This window comes from Saccoglossus kowalevskii, chromosome 3 (genome assembly GCF_978046115.1).
Source record: "Saccoglossus kowalevskii chromosome 3, keSacKowa6.1, whole genome shotgun sequence".
In the NCBI taxonomy this organism is placed as follows: Eukaryota; Metazoa; Hemichordata; class Enteropneusta; family Harrimaniidae; genus Saccoglossus; species Saccoglossus kowalevskii.
The window spans coordinates 40,075,267-40,093,139 of NC_140643.1; the positions used below are offsets into that span (position 1 = coordinate 40,075,267).

The 17,873-nt window shown below is 35.3% G+C and overlaps 1 protein-coding gene across 2 annotated transcripts; it reads right to left on the reverse strand.

The window, feature by feature from the left end:
* Positions 1-2,505: 2,505 nt before the first annotated feature.
* On the reverse strand, positions 2,506-17,539 carry LOC102809815 (actin nucleation-promoting factor WASL-like). Of its 2 annotated transcripts, XR_014928996.1 has the most exons (12): positions 17,384-17,539; positions 16,185-16,322; positions 13,821-13,907; positions 13,329-13,428; positions 11,859-11,933; positions 9,075-9,186; positions 8,541-8,583; positions 8,060-8,231; positions 5,518-6,071; positions 4,054-4,156; positions 3,735-3,885; positions 2,506-3,057 (listed from the first exon to the last, which is right to left on the reverse strand). XR_014928996.1 is itself a non-coding variant. In XM_085497199.1 (11 exons), exons 1-11 carry the CDS (start codon positions 17,495-17,497, stop codon positions 3,833-3,835), a joined length of 1,551 nt encoding a protein of 516 aa, XP_085353325.1. In that variant the 5' UTR covers positions 17,498-17,539; the 3' UTR covers positions 2,506-3,832. The 2 variants fall into 2 exon arrangements, 1 of the variants encoding a protein (XP_085353325.1); XM_085497199.1 differs by having other exon boundaries at positions 2,506-3,885.
* Positions 17,540-17,873: the final 334 nt, after the last annotated feature.

The window sequence follows — 17,873 nt, forward strand, 5'->3', positions numbered from 1 at the left end:
ATTTGCTGGTACTCAAACATTAGGTTAGATGACGGTTTCCTTTAACAGACCCATGCAAAAAACAGTTTCAAAAATGGTGACTCCACTATTGATCACTTATTATGGTGATTGCAACCAACATGGGTAAGTGATACATCATCCAGTTGTAGGTTTCATGTGATATCTATGTAAGGATAGACGTGCTACTGATGAGCAATTACCAAACCTGGCAGAAAAACACAAAACAATGTTAGTGCTTTGGTGGTGTCAGTGTATGTTTAGTGGTAGTGCCAATCCATTAGAGTGCGAAGAGTGCAGGTAACATATGTGGTCCAAGCAGACAAGCTCTGGATGTTTGCATACAATACCAAGACCCAGTTTTTCCATATACTGAGAAAGCATCTCCAGCAAGGACCAGAATTTGTCTGTTAAACAATATGTTTACTGTATCCAAATAGTGCAAGTAATTGGTAGTGACCAATAAGCAACTGACTAAATCAGTTCCTTCTAATACTAATTGTTACTTGAATCAATATAACTCTTGTATATGCAATTTTTTTTTCATAAAAAATACAGTCATTGATTTTGCTTACACATGATGAAATTAAACAATATATACAAATTATATCTGCACATTACCCAAATGTACCAAGTTTGATCAAAATCTTGTACGTTTTAGATTTTGTATACAGATTGATAGATAATTATGCAAATTAGCTCTTTAATATGCACGGTCATGGTCCAAAAACTAACTATGTCTGAACATTACTCCAAGGTACTTCTGTACAAAGTTTGATTAAAATCCGCTTAGTAGAAATTTTGCTTACACAGGCTATACAAAATGCAAATTAGCTACTTAATACATAGACATGGTCCCAATCATGTATGCACATCACCCCAAAGTACACATGTACCGAATTTGATCGAAACCTGCTCAGCTTTGCTTACACATACTTAGTATTGGAGTTTAATTAAATGCAATGCAATTCAAAATAGAATAGCGTTTTAATTCAAGTTTAATATCCTGTGACTTAACGAGAAATGTTTGTAGGTTTTAGTAAAGGGGGTATATTAGTATAAACAGTACCATACATTTTCCTTTACTAAGCCTAAAACATTAATAATCAAACAAGTCATTGAAAATGACACAGTCCCCGTTAAGTTCTCTTTGTGCTCGTCATATTAAAGCGGAGGGGTTGTCGCGAGCATGTCCTTGAAACTTGAGTTCCAAGTGGCGTATACAACAGATTGTTTATTTACATCAAAACACGTGTTTCGTGTCATAGTAATATGGCCAAAATAAAAACAGTCGTTATTCAGCCATCTTTGATCTGATTATGAAACACACTGATATGTATGATGTGTGTGCCAAATACGAATCAATGAAAATAGTACATAAATTGTGGAAATATAGTAGTAAGGCCAAAAAGTCAGATGGCTGTCAATCGGCCATCCTTGACCAGATTTTGAAACGAATTGTCATGGACATGCATTCTAACATGTATAAAGTACATGTATGTGCCAAATTTGAATGAAAACTGACAGAGCACGTCCAACAAGATACTGCATAAAAAAACAAAAACAAGATGCCTGCCAGTCGACCATCTTTGATCCAATTGCAAAATAAATCGTCATGGACATGTATTCTAACATGTATAATCTATGTACCAAGTTTGAATGACAACTGACAAAGCATGTCCAAAATACAACATTTTCAAAAAACAAGATGGCTGCCAGTCGGCCATTTTGAATTGAATCGCTAAACCACTGCATGTGCATATGTCCCACATAAGGTACTACGCACATGCAAAGAATGAACGGAATCGGTCCACAGGATTCTGAAATATGACGTTGGATAGACTGACACACGGACAGACGGACACACAGACGGTTGGACAGACAAACTCAGGAACTCACGGACGGTCGGGGACATGTATCCTAACATGTATGATCTATGTACTAAATTTGAATGAAAACTGACAAAGCATGTCCAAAATACGACATTTTCAAAACATAAGATGGCTGCCAGTCGGCCATCTTTGATCCAATTGTGAAATAAATCATCATGGACATGTATACTAACATGTATAATCTATGTACCAAGTTTGAATGAAAACTGACAAAGCATGTCCAAAATACAACATTTTTAAAAAACTTGATGGCTGCCAGTCGGCCATTTTGAATCGGATCGCTAAACCACTGCATGTGCATATGTCCCACATAAAGTACTAGACACATGCAAAGAATGAACAGAATCGGTCCAAGGGATTCTGAGATATGACTCCGGACGGACGCACGGACGCACAGACGCACAGACGCACAGACACACGAACGGACGGACGGACGGATGGAGACCGAATTATAAGTCCCCGTTTTCGGACTTCGTCCGAACGGGGACTAATTAACTATTAATATAGCTCATGTTTTCCGAGGACTATGAAAAACATCTTAGGAAGGTGTTATGTCCTCAAAAGTTGATATATATATATATATATATATGCAAGTTTAAGGTAAAACATACAACCCTTGCATGTTAATTGGTATTTTAATCAATTGTCTTACAAATTGTGTACAAATATTTGTCCATTATATAACTTGCAGAACTAAAATTCTGAATTCAAGAGGTAACAATGAATCAAACGAGTCTCACAAATATTACAATATTGCCCAATTGTGTGTTAAATATACTTACATATATACTAACTTTAATAAATTGATTTTAAACTTGAAACTCAAGCAACAGATTTGAACATTTTCCATTTCAAAATATATACAAATGTTAAAATATATCACTTGTCTGTTCATATCTCAAGATTGGGTTGTAACTTTATTCCCAAAGTACTTACAATTTAATGTACTTTGGATTGTACATGTTTATAAACTAAAGTAAGTGTGGACACAAATATTGCACTAAGTTGATCAGAAGTATGCTGCCATACACATTTTGTTACTGTGATTTTGCACATTAAACCTTGAAGCTACAAGTTCACCAATATTCTCTAAAATGGCATGTCGTCTATAGACAAGTCAGTAACTTGGTCATCAGTTGCGTCCTATCTCAGAGTTAAACAAGTATTGCTATGACAAGAAAATAAACAAAAATTGATATCATTTAAATGAACATATAAAAACAGAATGAAAATTAGCCAGTTATAGTAGATAAACAATGATTCATACCAATAAACAGTGCCAAGACCATTACTAGAAATCATAATTAGCAAATTCAATCATGTAAAAATCTGTTAGTGATCAATAATCTCCCTGATAATACATGCAACTGACTAAGAAGTCAAACAATGCTATGGCTACTTCTATGTGACTTATTTCAATATTGAACAAAAATTTAATCATATAACGAAATAAATTAGGAAGGGCCACTGCACATGATTTAACTACAGGATGAACCAGAATCTCCGATGGTGGAAAATGTAAAGTTATCATATATGGTACATGTAATATTGCATTATCTGTAATAATTCAATTCAAAAAGTATGTCAATACATTTACTAAATTGTTCCTGAGATTAAAGTGGTTTGGTCCAAACTGAGTGAACATGTTCATGATGCTATTATTATCACCATCAATCATCTGAAACACTTGGTTAATTTGTTGGAAATGTATCTGGTATAGTGGTTTAGAGAGCTATTACCGGTACAAGTTATTATACAAATCCTGTAAGTGGCCCCATCAAATTTTCTTACTCACCCAGTCAGTATGGTAAGTGCATTTATATAAAATTTTTAACTCAAACTCACATCCGCACTCCCCTCAACCCAATACATGCATGTTATTTATATAGTATTCACAAAAATATGTCAGTAGTTTTAGAGAAGTCACACAGAGATTCAGACATCTAATCACTCCAATCATCATCATCAGTAAACTCATCATCATCGTCATCATCATCTGCATAAGAAGAAAAAAACATCTTCAGTGAAATTTTATAAAATACATGGTGCCCAACACTACAGTGAATCAACTCTTGTGCACAAAGAATAAATAGCTTATTTGCAGGAAAAAACAGAATACTGTTTATTTTTTATCAAGCCACAAACTTTTGGAGGATGTACTTACCCGATGAATGAATGACATCATGTCGCAGTGAGAGGGCAGCAGCTAGAGCAGCAGCCATACCAGTCTGTGGCTCCACTGGGGCTGGGGTATCATCATACTCAACCTGTAAGATCAAAATCAATGATATCAGTGACAGAATTTTAAAATGCAATATTTTTTAAGGAAGCATCTCTCAGTGTATTTTTCAAGACAAACTAGACATGGTTATCCTATGATCCATCTCTTGAAATTGCAAATGTATGATTGCTTTTGGGGGAAATCAGGTCTACCAATCACAAGTCTGTTGCCACTATAATACCATACCAGAGTCAATCTTCCAAAGCACTAATTTATATGCTATAAACAATAAATTTACTGAAGGTATAAAATGAAATACAAGTACAATAAACTATGCCAGCATATTGACATGTTTTCATATAGCTTATACAGAGAAACATAACGTTATTTCCTCCATGATTGCATATTATATTCCCAACACTAAATACTGCAAGCCTGTCAAGTGGGCAGTATATACTCTAGATTTTTCTTTCAATGACTGAGTCTGCATCTGACCTTGGGAGTCAAACCCACAATCTCCCTGATGCTGGGCGGACAGACAATCCATTAAAGAAAAAGTCAACAACATTATACAACAACATAATACTCCCAAACGAAAGAGCTCGGCAAATGTAAGAACATGTAATTTACAGTTTTTTTATATCACTTTTTATCCAGTCCGCTATCCTGATTCTTCAGCAAAGTATTATTATTATAAGCTCCTACATTTGTGGAGCTCTTGCTTTAGGGAGCATTATGTTATTTGGCTTGACTTTTTTCCCTTAAGCAACACATCAAGTCATTATTTTGTGAACAGTGAAGAAATTGAAAACACAGAATGAACATACAGTGAGGAACAGTCAGTCCCATGAAAAAAAAAAAAGGCAGGACAGAAAAATGTTTAAACAAAAATTACATGATTGTATCTTCTAGACCTCAGTTCCCTGAAAAATATCTACATTGCCATAGTAACATGCTTAGTAACTGGTAGAAAATGCCCTAATCACAATTGAATTGTTACTAATCAATGTCACTACCTTGAAGTGAGAGTCAATAACGAGTATTTTTGTGGGTTGTATGAATGAAAGTTGTCAATTTAACAGGTTATATTGTTTACCTACTATTTATGATTGAAACTAATAAATTCTAATTTGATGATTAATAGTGTTTCACCAAAATGAGAACCACATAGACATTGATTGGAATACAAAAAAAATGTCAATTTCAGATTCAATTTTAAACCAGTAGATGGCTAACTTACAAAATCAAACCAACCATATTTGATTGAATTGTGATATGCACACATGTATGCAGACTTTTTCTAATTCTTGTAATTTTAGAGTGATCACTTAATAATGAATGTTGTTCTTGTTGTGCAGACATTGAATTTTAGAAACTATGTGTCATCAGAATTCAATAGAACCTTACAGGTTTGAGTGAGCGTCCCTGTCTTATCTGTGATAATAGATCTCCTCTGGTATCTGAAGGTGCTGCCGCTTTCTGTTCTGAAGGATCCACATGCTTTAGTGATGCACCTAGCTGAATCTGCCCAAGTAGTGCTGATCTCCCAGAAGACGGAGCTGGAGCATCGGGTTCTGAAGGGGGCATAGGAGGTGGCGGTGGTGGTGGGGGTCCACTTGAAGGTGGTGGTGGGGGTCCAGGTGGTGGTGGAGGTGGAGGTCCACCAGGAGGAGGTGGAGGAGCACCATAGGAAGAAGGCGGTGGAGGAGGGCAAGTAGGTGGTGGTGCCCGAGATGACATATTAGGGGGAGGAGGAGGAGGGGCTTGTGAAGGTCCTCGAGAGGGTGGTGGTGGTGGAGGGGCTCCATTCATTCTAGATGGGGGAGGGGGAGGAGGTGGTCCTGTTGCACGTCCAGGTGGAGGGGGTGGAGGTGGGCCACTACGTGATGGAGCTGGAGGGCCTGGACCTCGGGAAGGTGGCAATGGTGGAGGTGGTCCAGCTAATCGTGCAGGACGTTCACCTGTATATTGAAAAAAGAACAACAAAAAAACATTTTTATTTTGTATATGTAATATATGGTATAAAAGTCACAGGGCAATTTATGAGAGCAAAGAGATTTCCTTTGAGAAATTGAGAAATAGAGCAATCTGAGAAGCAGTAGGTAAATTTTATTAAATTTTTTTCAAAAAAAAAAGATAGTTGCATGATGATCTATGGACCATAATAAGTATAACAAGCCATGCATGGCACAGTCCCCGTTAGTTATTTTGTTTATAGTAATATAGTTGCACCATGAACATGTCAGATATAGATCCAGAAGCTGATGCTTGATGATCAAGTCATCTTGTATCTGATCATTAAACAAGTACTTTTCCATATTGAGATAATGCTCAAATAACAGCAAAAATTAAAACGATGGCTACTAAAACAGCATTTAGCAAAAACAAAATGGCACTGAAAAGACCATTATTGGCCATCTTGAATTGGATCATGAAATAAATGCATGTGCATATATATGATATGATGTGAAGTTTGAATGAAATCAGCCCAGGCATGTCTGAGGTACAGGTGCAGAAGTGAAATATTATTACGAGTCATCCTTTTTGGACCATATATGAACAGGAACTAAAAATGCAAGTGAGCAGTGGTTTATCTTAAATGTGTTTTCATAACACAAATACATATTTTCTGTTGGATTCCAATTATTTTTTACATCTTAATAAAATTATTAATATCATAAAATCATCGAGTGAGAAAAAGTTATTTTTGCTTGGACTGTATAATAGTTACTTCATTGATTAATTTGGTTGATGACAAATATTACAGAGACGTCTTAAAACCCTTTCACAAGGTTCATCATGACATATATTACAAGTACCGTAAAATCTGTATTAGAAGCCGCATCCCTAATAGAAGTCGCACCCATTCTTTTTGAACAATTTAGAACCAAACATTCATCATTTCTCATATGTGTAGATGCTCTAATAGAAGCCGCATCCTCTCTGTTGCATTGTACCATTTTAATAGAAGCCGCGGTTTCTAATACAGATTTTACAGTAGTTGTTTTTCACAGCATAAATAGTTGTTTTGACATGCTTACATTCTTGTTTGGTAAGCTGCGTAGACTGACATGACATGATCTCGGCATGACAGTATGTGATGTCTCATTAGCCTGCATATCAAATAGAGAGGCTAAGCTACCATAATGAGTTTGTAGGGTACATTTAATTAGGAGGGAAATGCAATTGGTTGATGTGTACACTGCAGAAGGAATAGCGAGGTTCAGCGAGCGAGACTTTATTGGCTTTTCAGTGGTCAGCCAAGTTGAGGCCAAACAAACATAGTGTTATACTGTTATTATATTCATTGTTGCTACACTTTTATGTAGTTTTATTTGTCAAGCATATTTCTAGCATGAATTGTTACTTAGCCTATTATCTTATATTCCAAAGACATGAACGTCTCCTCCCCTTTTTTAAAGCTAATGTTGTCAGTATCACTGCAGTTACACTTTTACAAACATTTGATTTGTGTGAGTAAGAATCTTTTCAATATATTAATGTGTGAGGCCCATCATTCTCTGTAATATTAAATGGCTTATTTTTGAATTACTGGTATTTGTTTAATGTACTTGAAAAGTACAATTGCAAAGAACAGGGCGACTCGGGCTTGCATTTCATCATTGTTCGTATGCTTATTGCCAGTTGAAAATAAAAATATATAATTATAAAATAAAGTCAAATGGCCAACTCATACACTGGAATAAGATGAATTGTGAAATACTTTATTTTAGCTGGAATTAATTTTCACTTTTTGGGTGTTTTGTATGGAACTGATTTTCACTGATTTTTGACGGGTTGAATGTAAAATACAGAAAAAAAGGTACATTTGATGTATTTTATTTTTACTGAATCATTCTTTTGGCGAAAATAGCAAAAATTAATTCCAAGCTAAAATATAGTATTTTACAGTACGCTAAAAGATACTAACAAAAAAACATTAACTCACCACTTATAGTTCCTTGCCTAATTCTTTCTTGGTCTCTCTTAACAGCCTCCACACCGCCTTGACTCTCAATGAAATCATATATGAATTTAGACATCTCTTTGTCTTTCAATTGCGATTCGGAAATACCAACAGTGTCAAACAAATTCTTCAAATCTGGGTCAAGATTGTCAGTCTGTAATACAGAATAATTATGATAAACTCACAAATCAATGCAGACAGTGTGTTATAGGCAAGGATTTGCATCACAGGTAGAACATTTGAGAAGAAAGACAGATAATAGTTCACTAGAGGGCTAGGAGACAACTGAGTACTGATGAGGGAGTGCGTTACTGGGGAAGGTACGAAAACTGTTGAAAGAAAGATATGTATAAATAAATTATTACTAAGAGGAGTAGACAAAACAAACACACATATGAATATCTACTTTGGGTTAGCTCTTTAAGTAGTTTTACCGGTAATATATTGTAAACGAGAAACTTACATCAAATCCTTTGTCTGGATCCCATCCAACATGCCCTACATGTCTGTGGAAAAATATAAATTCAAGATCAGCTGAGAAAAGAACACTACCGGTACTTTAAAGCACAGGCCATCTGCACACATACAATAATTGAGCCCTAATTGATGATTACAATAAAAACACAAAGGCTCATGGGCAGAAGTTTGTTTGTAAACAAAGACACGCTATGGCTGTCTGTCACATGCGCATACGATGACACCCATGCTTCAATAAAATACATAATAATATAACAGTATACGAAATAAAAATTCTGCATTCGAAAAGCTCATTTAACACATTTATGCTACATGTATTATATGCCATTTGTAGCGACTGTCTGTTGAGGTATTTAGCAGGTGAGGTATTAATCATTCATACGGGCTATGAATGATTTGGTTTACATTCATATCATCAATCATATCATTCAACTGATTTAATGATTTGGTTTACATTTATTTGATTCATTTCAAACAGCATACATACAATCATATTACAGATGAAACAATAACTGCTTGCCTGAAATCACTTGGTAATCCAATATCAGCTTTTGTCAACTTTTTTCCTTTCTCCTTCCCCTTTTTCTTCTTCCTTAAGGTACTGGATTCTGGTTGAGCAGTAGCTATAGAGGCTGAAAAGAAGTACATGTAGTCTGTTAAGTGTTGAGTAAAAATGGCCATCATAACTAGACCAAATATATTCTTGTTTTAATTTTGTTTTTCTGGTAACAGACTAAAAACATAATTTCCAGCTTTATTCAAAGTAATTCAGATATTTTAGTATAAAAACAAATGCCTCATCGCAAAAAAAAAAGTGCTGCATTTAGACGTGAATAGATTCATAAAACATGCAAGATAACAGAAAATTTTAGCTGGCTTTAGTCCAAGTATTTTGTACAGGTGTCTGTCAAAAATTAATGATTTACTGAGACAAATATGAACTGCCTCATTGTGTGACTGCTGTATTATATGAAAAGTAAAAAAAAAACACCCTTTATGAATAGTTATCATGTTGCAAGCTCTGCTTTGTATGCAAATCAACTTAAATAGTTAGTTGGTGTCCAGTGAAGGGAGAAGTCAACAGTACTGTTGCCTCCTGAGAATCTACATCTTCAAACACTGCAATCTTTGAAGTGCGTTTTTAAACCAGTATTATAAAAACTCTATCATTCTGTTCTAATAGCTGAAACATATTCCTGTGAGTTTTCATTTGTCAAATGAACTGTTTGTCAAATACAGAATACATATATTTTAGAACAATTTTCTTTTTAAAATGTGGATGAAATGTTTTGCTTTTTATGTATTTTTAATAATTTTACAATATTTACCATATGATAGTACGACTAAAACATAAAAGAACTATCTAAGTCTTGTCTATTTGTGGCAAGGCAAGTCTGATTTGTAAAGTGAGGTATGTTTAACATCTGTGCTATTTGATATGGTCAGTATGAGCAAGTTGTACAGAAATGTGGCGCACAGTGTTTATTGAATAATATGGATGATTGCTATTTTTAGCAAATTCACGACTACATTTAAAACAATGTGTTCTATTTCAATTTTAAATATGGATTTAATTTAGCAGAATCCTCTTAACAATATGCATGGCTTAAACTATTAAACTCTGTTGATTACCCCAGAGCATCTATGTACCAAGTTTCAATGAAATGTGATGAGATTGTACATAATTTGCAAAATGCAAATCAGGTAATTAGTATGATCAGATTTCAATTCAAAATTATTTAGGTAACTAGCATTTTGCCCAAGCACTTATGTGTTAAGTATTATTGAAATGCAATAATCAGTTTCTAAAACGTCACTGGAAAAGGTAAAAATTGGTTAATTATTATGAAAATTAGATCATTAGTATGCTTAGATTTCAACCCCAAACTAATAAAGATTGTGTATTGTTCCTGGGCACCCATGTACCAAGTTTCATTGAAATGTTCTTGAGATATTGACGCAAGCAAAAACTTGACTTATTTAGAAAATTACCAGTAGGTATTTTTAACCCCAAACTAATCATGTTATTGCATTATCTTAGAGAATTTATGTACCAAGATTCAAACTAATATGTCTGTGCTGTGTTTCATTGAAGTCTGATGATTAGTACTGATTAGTAGATAATAAAATTTGAGCATTAAGAATAATTATACATCTTACAGCATACTTCACAGTTGGTATAAAAGAGAATGCTTGTCTCAATGTCATTAAAATCCTATCAGTTAAGGAACAAAAAAAAGATCATCAACATTTACTTACAAAATTCATACTCTTATTCAAATTGTTTTCCAAAAGAATAATGTATGCAAGCAAAATTTGACATGGAAAAAATTAGCGAAATGTATTACTGACCAAAATTTGGCTGGACAATCAATTCATAAAACATATTTGTTAATGCACTAAATAACAGATCTTTGAGAGTAATGTTCCATTATGAACAATATATGGGTACATGATGAGTTGATGCATTTCAAAGTTGTTACTAAAGTTTTGTCAAAGTGACATGCTATGCTAAGCTAATGCAGATTTTGAAGACACATTTTCACCAATATCTCCAAAAATATAAAAAGCAACATACAAGAATTGAACTGATCTGAGATTATACATTGATTAATGATATACCCAATTTTCAGAACAATCAAAAAAGAATTACTTAAGTTATCAGAGACACAAGTAATTATTACTGATAGACAGGGTAAATCCATATACATCAACAAAAAGACTCAATGGTGAACACTGTCATGTGGTCTGTTTCTGGAGTTGTTAACATAAATATCTGGTGCACATGTTTCTCCATGGAGCTTTTTAGCTCCATGGAGCATCATAGCATTTGTCATCATAGCATCCAAATGGGAAATCTGTCATCTAAGCGTTAGGCCGTCGCTGATTGGCTGCTGTGCTGGAATGCCAATTTTTAGTTTCAAATACCCCGGCTTAGTGTTCCAGGTTCTTCGCGTAATTAGGTGTTCGTATGCAAGAGATTTTTCCACACAAAAACGACGAATTCGGCTGAATTTTGTTATCGGTTGGCTTAATATAACACCAACGGACCGTATTTTTGTGAAATATTGATATTTTTGTCCTGATTTGTACGAATCTGAAAAACGCGTTTCACAACTTGTCTCTTATTTAGTTTTATGCGTCATTCAAGATGGCGCCCCCCCCATATAGTAAATATCGTATTTATTTTATTATCACGTGTGCGCCAGCTGACTGTGATATGTACATACATGGCTATTAACACAGGTCAGAAAGTATCAACTAATACACAAAAACAGAATATAAATATGAGACAGGTACTTACTAGGAATTATTGGTGAAGGCATGGGGGCTGGAGGAGGGGCACCTCGAGGTCTTGCTGGTGCTTGTTTCTTTTTTTCTGTAAAAACAATATTAATAGCAAATTATGTTTACATCATTGGATGGTTATTATCGGTATGTTAGACATATGTGCTGATACTTCTTTCATGTTGCCTTGGTTACCATGGCCTTCTATTCAGTCGCATTAGAGTCTACCAGAGTGAGATCGCACCCAAAAGCTGTTGTTGATGAAGTGACATGAGTTGAATCACAACATTTGCTTTGTACACAGTGTCGCATACGACTTGTTTACCACTTCCGTGTGACTGAGAATGTTCTAGAACCGTACTGTGTCTGGGTGGAATTTTTAGAAGTTGGTTGAATAGGTAATAGGGCACTGTAGAAGGCAATAGAAGGTAATGGAACATTCTAGAAATTTGTAGTAAGTTCCAGACTCATTATGTATGCTGATGTAATGGTCTATTTATAGACAGTGTGGGTATATGTAAGGGAGTTGTTCAGCACTGAGTTCAGATCGGAGATCTCGTTGAATTGTATTGGAGTTTAAGTATCTAGTTATTGGAGTAGTGGAGTTTTACCGCGTTATTGTACTTGATGTTTGCAGAGTATAATAATACCAGTACCAGTTGAAACCTCATCTGTTGGCTCCGTATTCGTATTTTATCATCGCCGCCAGGGAAGTCTTTCTGTTACTGTTGCCATTTTGGTATTTGAACCATCACACCTGTACTATACCAATTACGGTAATATTACGTTGCGTGTGACACACAGTATCATTGTCTGGTGTGCAAATTGGAAGTGTATGTACATTACATATAGATACGGTATTCCATGTTTGGGACTATATATCAGGACTGTGCAAGTGATGAGCATACTACATTTTGCCATATGAACACTTATGTTGGGCTGTATGACCACCTCCCTATCATAATAGCATGGTTTATTCCAATGTCAACCAGAACACCAAAAGTACCAAAGTACCTTAAGCAGAGTCCCACTAAAGTTAAACACTTGTTAGTGAATGAATCTTGATTAGTGACTTAGTGTTCAACCCCATTAGTAGTCCATATAGATGTATATACTGTGGAATACTTTATTTTCGCTGGAATTTATTTTCGCTGAAAAGGCTTTTTGGGCGTTTTGCTTGGAATTTATTTTCACTGATTTTTGATGAGATTAATGTAAAATATAGGAAAAAATGTATATTCACTGGATTTATTTTCACGGAATCATCCCTTTAGCGAAAATAGCGAAAATAAATTCCAAGCAAAAATAAAGTATTCTACAGTATGTTAATGATCAATCAATGTGTCTATGATCATATTTTAAACATTCAGTATATAATAAATGCCTTTTGGGATTTATGTGTGCTTCTCTTGAAATATGCTTTAATAGAATAAATGCAACATACGCTACTAATGATCAGTAGTTATTACTATTCAATTCAGCTTACCTTGCTTTCTTTGCTGCTTCTGTCTGATTTTCTCATTAATTACAGTTTTGAAACCATTGGCCTCGACTTCGTTGGCAAAGTTGAGAGCAACTTGAAAATTCTAAATCACCAATAAAGCACAATAATTATTGAATAATGCATAATATATCAAACTTACTATCCCAAATATAGCACTAAGCATTAGGTTAATTTCACAATATAAATTTATCAATCCGTATTACAGAAATGCATCCTCATTGTCATTGGGTGCAAATAAAGGTGTGGTTACTAGAATCTGGCAAAATACATTGCAGATGCAATAATAGACACAACTGTGGGAATAAATTTGAGAACTGCGAAAAAGAGATATCATACAAAACCATTTGGAAAACAATAGTTTATCAGTATTGCCAGAAATTGGGCTTTGTGTAAACAACCTGTAGATTTTTTCACATGCAGATCCTACAGTTCAGTACAAATTTGCCTTGAAGAAGAACTTGAACTGCAACTTACATCTGTAGCAAAGGTGTGGAAAAAAGATTTAGGTGTACCATACTTAAACTGGTTGTACAACTCTTGTTCCCATACTACATAGCCTTTCTGTAAAACATAAAAGAAAACAACACCTGCCTCAAACCTTTGAATTATCCCAAGATAAAATTTGACAAACATAATAATGATTATCAAGACACTTGCGTAAAAATACAATGCTAACAAGGAAAATATTGATGTGGTTTCTTTCATAAAATGATAATGCCAAAGCCAAATCGGTTTGGTAAGATTTTACTTCAAAATAAAGTCATGATCAGTGGCTGCATGGGCTTGTTCTATGTGAGACAGGACTACCTACTGTGACGTCAATATCGAGAACAAACATTTTCTGATAAAAATGAGCCAGATTCCCTGGAAAAACTCAACAGAGCATAGATAAAGATTAGTTTAAATTTAGTTTTGGTTGTGAATTACAGTGATGTACTTTGAAAGTCTAACAATCACACTGCATTTGTGTTAAAATGGGAAGATTTCATGCATATACCGGATTCTGCCGTGAATTCGCCCAGGGCCGTTAAACGACAGTTCAGGTTTTTAAAAAAACAAGTCATTGTCAATGACACGTCCCTGTTCCGTTCATATTTGAGACAGAGTGACATATACATTCAAAGCAGATCATGACCGAAATGCACCGGCATATGTACAACACATTGTACTAAATCTGAACAAAATCCATCCATGCATGACTGAGATCTGGTTCCGGAATTGTGAAAATACGTGATTTTAATGCATTTTCGGTCTTAAAATGGCCATTCAGCTATTGTTAAGCGGATCATGAAACAAATGCACATATCTATTTGTGACATGATGCACCATGTGTGTGTGAAGTTTGAACTTGATCAATCCAGACATGTCTTGGATACGGATCCAGAACTGAATTCTTTAAGAAAATGGCCGCCAGTCGGCCATTTCGAACTTGATCCGGGAAAAAAAAATGACGTGCATCAAGATCCTATTATGTTTAATGTAAGTACCAAATTTGAACGAAATCTGTCCATGCAGAACTGAGATCCGGGTTCGGAATGGTGAAAATGTGCGATTTCAATGCATTTTCGGCCTTAAAGCGGCCGCCATTTGGCTATCGTTAATGGGATCATGAAACAAATGCACATACATATTTGTGACATGATGTACCTTGTGTGTGTGAAGTTTGAACTTGATCAATCCAGACATGTCTCGGATACGGATCCAGAACTGAATTCTTTAAAACAAAATGGCCGCCAGTCGGCCATTTCAAACTTGATCCGAAAAAAAAAATGACGTGCATCAAGGTCCTATTATGTTTAATGTATGTACCAAATTTGAACGAAATCCGTCCATGCATAACTGAGATCCGGGTCCGGAATGGTGAAAATGTGCGATTTTGATGCATTTTCGGCCTTAAAATGGCCGCTATTCGGCTATTGTTAATCGGATCATGAAAAAAATGCATGTGCATATGTCCCATATAATGTGTGATGTATGAGTGAAGTTTGAACATAATCGGTCCATGCATGTTCGAGATACAGGTGATCATGGACGCACACAGGGCAAAACATAAGTCCCCGTTTTTGGACTCCGTCCGAACGGGGACTACCGTAATAAAAAGGGACCAAGAAACCACCCAGGGCGATTTTTCAGCAGTTTTTTAAGGTGTTATTTTAATCTTTTCTGATGCCTAAAAGTTTCGCCGTAGTCATTGACGCCTATTCAAGAGTATTGATGTTTATTGCGACTAGCATGAATGGGTTAGCTTCTTTTCGACGATGAGCTGTTATCGCTGTAAACAATGTTAAATTATTCTTCAAATGCTCAGTTTCTCTTTTGAAAACAACTATTTTTTTTATTTAAAAACAAATCATGCCGCTCTCCCATCAAAATCCAAGCCAAAAGATTGTACTACAACATCGGCAAATCTCTTCCGCATTGCGTTCAATAACATTAACATATTTAAATGAGCTATGGTAATTTTAACACGTTGGCATCATCCATCGTTTTCATTGGTTAATTATCAATTTGACTTATCAGGTCAAAGAACACCATTTTAGGTCGAAACATGGCGGACATTCATTTCTACAGCATCGAGCGTTGAAAATTTGCATTTCATAACAGATGGGCGAATTTACGGCAGAATCCGGTAATTATAGGCAATATCTCTGAAAATCAGAAAGACCACTAGTGAGGTGGACAGACGGTCAATATTTCTCCGATTGCGTGGCTGGAAATAAAATGGAAATTATCCAGGCAAATTAAACAAGTGGTTGCAAAAGCGAGTGAAAAAAAAATTGAAAAGCGAAAGCAAGCTGGCGGAATAAGTAGTGTATATCATCTGACATTAGTACTTACATGGATATCAAAGATACGTATAAAGTAAGAGCGTTTGGGGTTGTCTTTTACAAAACATGCAACCCCACAGTGTTTTCTGCTCCATCTGTCTCTGTCTGGATGAGCAACATAAAGTTGCACTATTGCTGTTGCTAAAGTCTGTGAACAAAAAAAAAAGTTACTTTGTATAAATCATGGCACACTATGTTCAAAAACGTGAAATTCAAAGATTCATAAAAACCAAAGGAATGCAACCATTAATTATTAAAACTCCTAAGACATAACATCTAATTAATCTAACCAATTTGTGGGTTGTTTTGCAAGGAAAGATGTGTAAGATATAATACTATAATCTGCATATTGAGGTTAATGACTAAGTGCATTAAAATACTTTTATTCAAAGAAAGAATTAAATGTACATATATTTGTACTCATGTGTGTGAACAGGAATAAACATGGCATTAGAAGTCGAAACTCGGTAGATAGAAGTCGAAACTCAAGTTACAAGTCGAAACTCAGAAGTTAGAAGTCGAAACTCGGAAGTTAGATGTCGAAACTCGGAAGTTAGAAGTCGGAAGTTGGAACTGTGAAGTAGGAAGGCCCCTCTCGGCTTTTGTACTAATGCCATGTTTATTCCTGTTCACACACATGAGTACAAATATATGTACATTTAATTCTTTCTTTGAATAAAAGTATTTTAATGCACTTAGTCATTAACCTCAATATGCAGATTATAGTATTATATCTTACACATCTTTCCTTGCAAAACAACCCACAAATTGGTTAGATTAATTAGATGCTATGTCTACATGCATAATTATAGATCAAAAATACAACCTAAAATTGATTGTGTGTGTTTCTGTGTATGCATCATGCTAGCCATACACAGAAACTTTTTCAGATAAATATATTTGGGAATGTATACTATAGAAAATACACCCTTCCACGAACGAAACAATCGAGCCGTTTCTAAATCAATGACACTTTCAACAACGTGTTCATACGTCCGTAGAGAAAAAGAGCCATAAAGTTGTCGGAAAAATACACGTCTGAGCATAGCATGCACTGTATTTACGTCATTTTATCTCAGTTGAATTTCAATACGAGCATGGAGCTAAAAAATAGCTCCATGATACGAGTGAGTCACCCAGAGGAAATAGTGTCAGAACTCACGCCATGGGATATCAGATTCATTTACCCATAAAACCATGGGAACTCACCACACATCTCTTGCCAAGAATATTGAAAAGTTGTTCATTCTCTTGGTGTGTAAGTAGACTCGATGCAACGTTGGTGGGTGCTGACTTCTTAGATTGATTTTGTGAGTTCGACATATTATCAACACTATCAAAATTGTTCCAGCGTTGGTTTGAGTTGAATTCATACTCATTTCGAATACTCGTTTTGATTCCCTGTTTATTTTTAATATCAATAGTGCTCCTCGATTGAAAATAAGTGCTCAAAAAACCAAACATTTCATAAAAGTACTACAATATCGTCAAAATAATAATGAATATGGAGAGAATATGAACTGAAACCGTGAAAATATTTTCGAATTCGAGGTTAATGCGAATCCGAAGCTAACAGTAGCATCGGCGCTTCCGGTAAAGAATGTTTGTTGTCGGTCAGCTTCTCCAGCCTAGTCGACCTTGCGAACCCTGGCATGTTGTGAACCCTTCAACTGTAAATGCGAACGTGGCGATGTGAGGG

Excerpts from the sequence above, each read along its gene's own strand:
- LOC102809815 (XM_085497199.1), bottom strand. The coding sequence starts at position 17,497 with ATGTCGAACTCACAAAATCAATCTAAGAAGTCAGCACCCACCAACGTT. Across the intron at positions 16,323-17,383 it reads TTCTTGGCAAGAGATGTGTG|ACTTTAGCAACAGCAATAGT; the intron begins GTGAGTTCCCAT and ends TTTTGTTCACAG. Across the intron at positions 13,429-13,820 it reads TCCACACCTTTGCTACAGAT|AATTTTCAAGTTGCTCTCAA; the intron begins GTAAGTTGCAGT and ends TTGGTGATTTAG.